Consider the following 10,000-nt stretch of genomic DNA (forward strand, 5'->3'; position numbering starts at 1 on the left):
CTCCATCCTTATTACTTCCTCTTTCAAGCTTTCTCACCCCCTTCTCCCTCTTTCTCCATCCTCAATCCTTACCCCCCGTCTTTAAAGCTCTCTCACCCCTCTACCTCTCTCACCCCCTTCTCTCTCTCTCTCCTTCCTTTTCACTCCCTCCCTCCCCCTCTCTTCAACCTTATTACCCCTTCTCACTTCTCTCTGTCGCCTTCTCACTCCCTCTATCTTTCTCACCTCCCTCATCTCACTCCATCCTTTTCACCCTCCTCCTGTCACCCTCTCTCTCCATCCTCAACCCCCCCTCTCCAACCCCCCCTTGACTATAAATCAACCCTGTTGTCAGAAAGCCTGTAGATGGGATTGCTCACACTTTTTTATGAGCAACTCTGCTTTTCCTTTTCCCTCTGTCTGAGCCTCATATAGCTCACAGCGCCGGGGGTACCAGACCCATCAATTTAAACACCAGGCACACACACACACACACACACACACACACACACCAGACCCATCAATCCTCTCTCTCTGCCTCTCTCAGTCTGGCTGCTCCGTGGCTCTGGCGTCCTTATATGGTGCTAATGGAACTGTCTGGCAGCCAATCGCACGACAACACCCCCCAGCTCCCGTCTCCTATGGCGACAGAGCGTTTTCTCGTTAGTGATGAACGCGGCCTAACGAGCCCCGGTCCTTAACGAGGTTTACTGCTGAGGCGTTTAGAGGGAGGAGATTTTACTGGATGACTGGCGTTTATTGGGGGATGAAAGACGTCTGGCTCACGACTCGCCACTTAGCATTTATTAGTCTTAATATTTATTAATCTAAACCTCTCGTATCAGGATAGCTAAAATAATCTGGTGCTATAGAGGGTCAAGATACGCCTGCTAGGTCTGTCTCAGTTTCTCTCGACTAGTACGTACTAGAAGAAACCAGAAATCAGGCACTGATGACATGTTTATATTCACATTATTTCAATTCATCATGTGGCTTTCCAGCTATTTTCATCAATTACCTACACAGAAACAACTATTCATGGCAACAAACAACAACTCTCTATGAAGCAGCAACAAACAGCCACTACTTATAGCGACTATTGATGCTGCAGCAACAAACAGCAATTAAATCTATCTTTGAGGGGGTCCCGGGGCAGCAGGAATAGTTTAATTTCACCATCATTTAGCTCAATTGTTATTATCCCAATTAGAGAACGTAGAAGAATGACTTTTCCAATCATAGGCTTCACTCTCGCTGCTATTATCTCCCCACGCACAGTGTAGACAGTTATATAATTCAATTCTTAATCGACAGCAATAATACTCCTATATTGGGGTCGCTGGGACAAAAAGCTTTTCAAATGAGGATCGGTCGCCTGATGTGCTTCAGCTTGGCCGTCTGTGATATGAAAATGTTTGAGAACCCCTGATCTATTCATAGCAACAAACAGCAACTATCTATATTGAAGCAATTACTCATAGCCACAAACAACAATTATCTATATCGAAGCAACTATTTATAGCAACAAACAACAGCGATCTCTATAGAAGCAATTATTCATGCTGGAGATAAAACTGGTATACTGTATAGAGCAAATGATAAAGCAACAAACAGTCCCTGTCTATAGCAGCTATCTAAAGTAACATAATAATACATTTGAATCCCACAATTTGCATCTTGCACTATGTTGTGAAGCGTTTCATTTCCCTGCAGGAAATTTCCCTACAAGAGCAACAAAGTTCATGTTGTCTGTGAGCCTGACCCATCAGCAGCCGTATCTAGGGCAACACACGCCAGCAGCAACCTCAACGCTGGAGAAACCCGACGTGTGCCAGGTTTATAAAAATACAGCCTAGATATGATATGATGCATGCAGAAATGATACAGATGTTAAATATGGTAATGTGGGTCGTTCTGTGACAGCGGACTGCGGAGCATGCTGTGGGTTTGACTCGAGTAAAGTTCAGGATCTCTGTCACACAGTCTCAGTCCTCTCTCTGTCACCTTCTGCTGTCCAATATGAATACCAACTGCCCAACGAAATATAAAAAATAGCAGTCTGTAGAAGTGTTGTCATTTTTCCAACTGTATCTATTATCCTTTAAGACAGTGATTCTCAACCTGTTTCATTTCAAGGACCCTTATTTAGTCCACATTAGAGCCACAGACTCCCATTTGATGAGATTTTGTCTCTTGGACCCAAATCTGAGAATATTTTTATTGTCAGATATGATTTTGTCCAGAATTCCATCACTATCTGTATTGTAGGTAGAGAGATAACAGAGAAACTATGATCAAAACAGTCATTCTTCTACATTCTCTAACTGTGTTAACTTCTTGTAAATTAAATAATGGTGAAGTTTAATAATTCAGCAATTTGCTGGGGACCCCCTGGAACCCCCTCAAGGACCCCTGGTGGTCCCCGGACCCCACGTTGAGAACCACTGCTTTAAGAAATACCATCATTCTGTTTTAATCACGGTCGATCAATCACTGTCCAATCATTTTGTAACAAAACTAATATATCCTCAGTGTACAAACATTGAGAAACCTTCCTAATCAGTGCTAGGGGCTGATTCCTTTTTTGTGGTAACTAGTAACTTAATACAGATTCCAATTCATGTAATGTGTTAATAGTTCATTTTTTAAATTAGAATATCTTTACTTTTAGTTTTCTTTCATAGTGTCATTTTTGTTTTTGTTAGAGCAGTGTTTTTTAAAAAGCCTGCAGCATCTCGTGCAGAAAACATGCTGTTGATCAAAGTATAGTCAAAGTATAAAATATAAAATTGCCATCTGTTGATCTTTGGTGCCAGATGATGTCACCACCTGTTATACTCTATAGAAGGTGACATCACCTGGCAGCAAAGATCAGCTTTACACAGAGTTGGGTTTGGTGTTTAGTTTCCTCTTTAAGTCAAGCAGCAAAGTGAAGTAACTACAGTAATGACTTTTAAAAGTAGCTTTCACCCCTGCTCATGATATTGACTTGCAGCTTTCTGAGTTGCACATCGATGTCTCAGTTGTCTCAAGACACAAAAATCCTTCTTCACCCTCTCTCCTCCTCTTCATCTCCATCCTCCCTTCATCCTCCCTTCGTGACTGAGGTGGAATTAATGGATGAAATCAATAACTTTCGACTGCTGTTTGTTTCATGGAGAGAGCAGGTGCTCCTAATATTTTCTACAATGAGAATAGATGGATAATATCTACGACATTATGTATGATTTATTCATAAAAGGGGTCAGTGTTGTGCTGTAGGCCTATACGACTCTTCATTTCATATTCATTTCATTCAATTTCTTTTAATGTTTTTATTTATGAGGCTGTACAGTGAAGATAATCTCCCATCAAGCTGTTTGATAGGCAATACAGGGTTTGGAAATAAATTGACTTGTTCAACAAAGCAACAGCTGGCCGAGCCGAGCCACGCTGCCAGGACGCCTTGGCGCGCACACATACACACACACACACACACACACACACACACACACACACACACACACACACACACACACAACGCATGCACACACACCAGGGCAAATTGATGGCATAGTTTACAGTGTGCGTGGCTGGCAGAGCAGAGATTGGACCCAGCTGTGGCATCTAGGCCAGGGCATCATACACACACACACACACACACACACACACACACACAAATATGAAAATAAATGTGTGTGGGTGTCTATGCCAGTGTGTGTGTGTGTATTTGTGAAAGCGTGTGTGAACAAGAGTGTGAGAAGGAGAGAAAGTAGGGTAGAGAATAAACGTGTGAAAATGTGTGTGCATAGCTGTTTGTGTCGTGTGTGTGTGTGTGTGTGTGTGTGCGTGTGTGTGTGCCGAACCCCAGCATGCTTGGATAAGAGATGATGAATTGGTTTCACCTAAAATGAATCGCAGCCGGGAGAGACGAGCCTTGATTAAGCCATAAAGGTTAGTCCGTAAATTTAATCTCATAAACAGCAGCAGCCGCGTCACGTTTGGGAAAAGGGCGATGCCTTATCTCTTTGTTACGCTGCTCTGCTCTCCTATTGGCTGCCAAGTGAGCTGCCAAACCAATCAGAAGACAAATGATCTCGCACCGGGAAGAGAGGGGCCAAATCTCTCTGATCATGACCGTGATTCATGACTCTGTGTTTCATGACTCTGTGTGTGTGTGTGTGTGTGTGTGTGTGTGTCCCCCATCAACTTCCTCTCAACTTCCCTCCCTCTCCACCTGTTTGTTTGTTATGCTTTTCCTTCCTTCTTAATTATCTGTCAGCATTTAAAGTATTCTGTTGCTTTCTCTTCTTAACATTTATCTCTCTTTCTCCTCTCTCCCTCTCTCTCTCTCTCTCTCTCTCCTTCCCTCTCTCATCTCTCCTCCTCCTCCCTCCATCTCAATTACCGGTCAGTAACTCGTCGGCTGTATCCAATCTCAGAGGCTGTTAATTAACACTATTACAGCCTCCGCCGCTATTATGAGACTGAGAGATAGAGGGAGAGAGGAGGAGAGAGTATTAAACCCATTACTCACAGAAAGAGAGAGAGAAAGAGAGAAGGACAGAGAGAGAGAGAGAGAGGATGAAAAGCCCAGACGGACAGATTAAACACTTGACAGATAGAGAAGTGGAAATTGACCCCCAGGACGGCATCCATTTTGAAACCACTTGTCAAAATTAATATTGGCCTCCACACAGCAGATAAACCACAGATGATGATCTCTCTCTCTCTCTCTCTTCTCTCTCTCTCTCTCTCTCTCTCTCTCTCTCTCTCTCTCTCTGAACATTGACTTCAGCTCTCAGATTGTGGTGTTTTCTCTGTGTAAATTGTAGACAATGGTATCTCCGTCATCATTTTTTTATCAAGAGCTACATTCATCTTGCTGCAGTTTTACAGGCGTGTGCAGCTAAAGTATGGTGCTGGTGAAGCCAAGCCCTATATTTAGATAGAATACAAAAAAGAACAAAACTTTAGGGTGCAATCACACCTACAGTTTGTTTTCTCTGGTCTGAACCAGAGCGGAAAAGTTTACTTTGTGGCATTTTGTATTTGGATCGTTTGTTCACACTGCCCAATTACAAGAGAGCCAGGGCTTGTAAACAAAAGTCACATGACTCAGAAGGAGCTTGTTTATTGGTGACCTGAGATTTTGGTGGCGAGGAGTCGAAATCAGAGTCTGATTCCAGTCTCTGTAACATTAGCTGACTTGTCATACTAGTTAAGGAGGCATTTCACCTCATCTTGACTCCAAGTTTGCCCTTGGTTCATTTTGTTTTACTAGACTTTCCAAGCATGAGGAACGGCTGCCTATCAGATGTCAACATCCGCCTCCTTCTACCCATAATCCCTTGTGTTTTGGGGTCGTTTCCTGTAGTAAGTTCAGATTACATTCTCACTCCTAATGAAACTCATTGCAGTTCTCTTGTTAGAGGACAGAGACTCGCATTTTCAGGCGTCTCAGTGCTGTTATTTGATGCCGCCCAAGTTTGAATGGTATTGTTCTCACCCGGCCAAACAAACTGAATTTAACAAAGGTCGAATATTAACAAAGGTCGAATACCGCCCGCTGAACGCACCGTCAGAGGTGTCGTGAATCTATGCAAAGTCAAAGGAAGGAGGTGAATGGAATGAGATAGACGCAAGCTTTGCTCTAGGTGGTGCGTTTTGAGGAAATGAGATGACTGAATGTATGCTAATAATTCTGTCCATCCCTCCTCCCTCCTGCCTACCTGCGTGATGAGGCTCTTAAGTTCGGTCCTCTCCACTTCCCATGATGCCTTGGCCTTGGCGAACTGCTGGGTGAGTTCCTGGGAGCCCTGTCTCTCCTGCCGCAGCTCCCCGCTCAGGTCCTGCAGCGCCACCTTCAGGTCCGCCAGGGTGCTGCTCACAGCACTCGACTACAGGAAGAGATAGGTTATTCACTTAAGAGTGTGTTTCTATGTGTGTGTGTGTGTGTGTGTGTGTGTGTATGTGTGTGTGTGTGCCACTGTGTCTACCTTGATAGTGGGGCTGAGTGGCTGCTCCTCTGCAGCCGCCATCTTGTCAGTCTGGTGGGCGGGGCTTGTTAGGTTCTCCTCCTCCAACAGCAGGTAGAGGTCCTTCAGGCTGTTCACCTAATGGACCAATCACAGAGCAGGGTCACCTGTCAATCAGTCACCTCAGCCTCCAATATTATCCTATAGAACCAATAGTAGCTCCAATATTTAAAATTTGGCAGAGTGCTAAAGAAATATTTTTTAATACATTTCTCTGTTAAATTAAAGCACATTCCCTTATACCACAGTCAATTGTTTTCTGTATAGAATTTGTTTGTTTCTTGTTTGCTTTTCCAGATAGAATAAGATAAGATTTTCTCAAAATGGCCTTAGTACAGGAGAAAACATTGGTACAGTATCGATTTTGGAGACACATCCCAGTTGTTTATTCATAAAAATTGCATTTCTAGTGAAAATATGGACATACATCAAAAGTACGGACTGTCAGCTAGTGATTCTGACAGAAGAAAACTCTCGCACTGAGACATTTCCCCCTCCGCACCCCTCATACCTCCAGCACATCCTTCCCCTCTGTGTCCATCTTGCGTCCCAGCCTCCACTGTTTGAGGAAGCAGCGCAGCTTGAGGCTGAGCAGCAGCAGCGTCTGTTTGAGGTGCTGGGACTCCTGGACCAGCAGGCTCCTCTCCTGGCTCCAGAACCTCTGCTGCAGCCGAGCCTGGAGGCCCAGACTCTGGAGCTGGAAGTCCCGCCGGACCAGTGCCTTGTGGTGCTCGTCCTGCAGCTGGAGGGAGACGATGACAGACAGGCCGGTCACAGAGGGACTGATGCCCGGGTAATTTGTTTACCGAGTGTTTGCACTTGTCTGGTTCTACTCTCAGGAAATCAATCTGTTTAAAATTAATTAAATGTGATAGTTTATTGATCGCCGTAGGGAAATTCTCTCTTCGCTTGCCCCTCCTCCACAGGGAGATCAGACCGCAGGCGTCTAAAGGCGATAGGGATTCAGTGATTTGCTCAAGGACACTTCAGCAGGGCGGATGCTTGCCAAAACAGAGGCTTTAACCTGGATTCTCTGGTTGAAGGATGGTCTCTTTAAACACTAGGCCACTCTGTTGACTGCACTCAGTTAACTTGAGAAACTAGTCACCAGAAGCCCATTCATTTTCTACAACCAGGGAAAAGTCGGACCTTGCTTCCTTGTTTGTCGGTACAAAAAAAGTTGGCTGCACTTGGCGGCATTTCCCATCAGCGGCCAATCTCACGCAAGCATTTCTATCTGTACCCAAAATGTTGTTACCCACAGTTTTGTCAAGATAAATTAAAGACACATTCAAGACTTTTAAGGCCTTTTTAATACCAGTTAGAATGAATTATAAGACCAATTTCGCAACAGATCCTATCAGAATGCGCTGATTTCTCACCTAAAAGTCAGCTTAGAGAAGAATGACAGCATTTTTGAGACACCTAAAGCTAAATTTAAGATTCATTTAAGTGTATTCGAGACCTTTTAAGGCCTTGAGACAGCAGAATTTAAGACATTTTAAGACTTTTTCAGGATCCAGAGACACCATTGTACCACTTTTTGCGGCAACACTATTGTCTCTACAACCAGAAATCAGATAGATCGAATGGTTGCTAGTGGTTTAAACGCAGAATACCTTGAGTTTTTCTGTGTGTTTCAGTATGGAGCTGTGTTGTTGGGCTGTTTGTGTGACTTTTTTTTTTTTGTGTATGTTGGTTTGTGTTTGTACACTGTAGTAATGCTGCAGACTGACCAGTGTGAGTTGGAGAGCGTGTTCCCTATGAGCCTGCCTCTCCTTCTGCAGCTCCTCCTCGGCTCCTCGGGCCGATTCCTCTGCTTCAGACAGCAGAGCCTGGACATCACTGGACCGGACGGGCTGGAGGAGAGAGAGGAGGAGAGAGGAAGTTAGGAGAGGAAGGAGAGAGATTAAGGGGGAGGAAAGGATGAGCAGGGAAAGAGATAAGGAAGGAGGGGAGATGGTGAGAAGGAGGGAGAAGAGGATAGGTGGGAGGTTGTATGGCAGAGATAAAATACATGGAACGGGGAAGGAAGGAAAGAAAAGAGGACGGATAGGGAAACATGGGCAAGCAGGAAGGAAGGAAAGGAAGGAAGGAAGGAGGCAGAGATGCAAGCAAAGAAGAGCGATGGATGAGGAGAAGGGTAGAAAGGAAAGAGGAAGGGTTGAAGGCGTAAAGGAAAGGGAGGAGGAGAAGGAGTGAGGGAAGAGAGGGAGGCAGAAAAAGGAGAGAGCGGGTCAAGCACATAACATGGCACTTGTGCTACAGCACCCTTTAAATCACACAGCAGCTGTGGCACGCTATGTCAAACTGACACACACAGAGAAAGAGAGTGGGTGAGAGACATAATGACAAACCCACCTATAGACCCACCCAAGCAGACACTCACACCCAATCACCCTCCTCTCACACACACACACACACACACACACACACACACACTCTCTCTCTCATGGCTCATTTGGCTGTTGAGTGAGTGTGATCCATCGACCCTCCACCATGCCATTAATGTCCTCTTTCACCCTCCACTAGGCTATAGGCTGCAGCCCTGCTCTCCATCAACACCCTCCACTGTCAGGAGGAACAAGTAGAAAACATTTGAAGACTTCTGTTCCAAAGACAGACAGATATCCACCATTTGTAAAAAAAAATAAAATAAAAGTGACAGCCACTCTTAAAAAATGTATAAAAGTGACAGCCACTCTTAAAAAATGTATAAAAGCACTGGAAACCATAACAAGGCAACAGCAAACATGTCGTCCCCCAAGAATGATTCAAGTCCTCCTCTAATACAGCGGTTCTCAACGTGGGGTCCGGGGACCACCGGGGGTCCTTGAGGAGGTTCCAGGGGGTCCCCAGCAAACTGATGAATTGTTAAACTTCATTATTTCATTTACAAGAAGTTAACACAATTAGAGGATGTAGAAGTATGGCTATATTGGTCATAGGTTCACTGTCATCTCTCTACCTACAATACAGATAGTCATGGAATTCATTGGAAAATCAAATCTAACAATAAAAATATTCTCAGATTTGGGTCCGAGAGACAAAATCTTGTCAAATGGGGGTCGTGGCCCTAATGTGGACTAAATTAGGGTCCTTGATATGAAAAAGATTGAGGATCACTGCTCTAATAAATAACAGATACGACTATAGATTCAGACTTAACAAAGTGGATGAGGAGAAAGTAACTTAGCACTTCCCCTCACTTTCTGTGTAGCTAACAGGTGGTTCATGTTATTATTTATGCAAACTTTCAACCTTCAAATTACCTGCTTATAGTGCACTTTGTTCACCAAGATACCACATCCTGGATAAACTGAACCACTTGGAGTAGAGGTTGAATCAATCAAGTGTTCAAGTTACTGATATACAGTCCAAAGTTTAAAGTTTGAAGTGATGCGTTTTACATTTCCGGTTTGTTTGGAATCAACAGAAGAAGAAGAACTGGGTAGTTAGCATGAGCAGCGATAGCCACCATGGCTGAACAGACAAAGAAAAGAGAAAAACTCAAACTGCAGCAACAGAAAATCCAAGCTCCGCCCACACTGTTTGATTGACAGGTGATCTGCGGGAAGTGCAGTGCAGAGACACCATTGCGATGAGGCTGAGCGACAAAGATGGAGAGTAAATAAACAAAATGAGGAACTGGAGGATTATCACAGACAGCAGAGTGCACAGACACTGCAGAAGAAGAACTGACTGACAAAATTCATCTTATAAACCTTTTGAAGAACTACAGTGAGTGGAGGATAAAGACAGTTTCCCTGCACGTCTCTCTCTCTCTCTCTCTCTCTCTCTCTCTCTCTCTCTCTCTCTCTCTCTCTCTCTCTCTCTCTCTCCCCTCTCCTCTTACTCCAATAACTATCTCTCTTCTTTTACTCTGTATCTCTTTCTATATTCTTCTTTTATATCTCTTTCTATCTTCTTCCTTATGCCTCTCTTTGTCTTTCCCCTCTCGTCCATCTTTCTCTTTCTGCACCCTCATCTATTTCTTATTTTAT

General features: G+C 44.0%; 2 protein-coding genes across 2 annotated transcripts in view; both read right to left on the reverse strand.

Annotated features, from left to right (window-relative positions):
- Positions 1–10,000, reverse strand: part of LOC139916118 (B-type lectin plumieribetin-like) — a 209,926-nt gene that overhangs the window by 158,398 nt on the left and 41,528 nt on the right. The window lies entirely within an intron of this gene.
- Positions 1–10,000, reverse strand: part of mtcl2 (microtubule crosslinking factor 2) — a 127,365-nt gene that overhangs the window by 12,908 nt on the left and 104,457 nt on the right. Inside the window, exons 12-15 of the mRNA XM_071903984.2 lie at positions 7,733–7,855; positions 6,508–6,738; positions 5,958–6,074; positions 5,691–5,858 (exon numbers count right to left, since the gene is read on the reverse strand). Of these exons, the coding sequence (XP_071760085.2) occupies positions 5,691–5,858; positions 5,958–6,074; positions 6,508–6,738; positions 7,733–7,855 (639 nt within the window). The remainder of the gene's footprint in view (positions 1–5,690; positions 5,859–5,957; positions 6,075–6,507; positions 6,739–7,732; positions 7,856–10,000) is intronic.

This window comes from Centroberyx gerrardi, chromosome 14 (assembly GCF_048128805.1).
Source record: "Centroberyx gerrardi isolate f3 chromosome 14, fCenGer3.hap1.cur.20231027, whole genome shotgun sequence".
Classification (NCBI taxonomy): Eukaryota; Metazoa; Chordata; class Actinopteri; order Beryciformes; family Berycidae; genus Centroberyx; species Centroberyx gerrardi.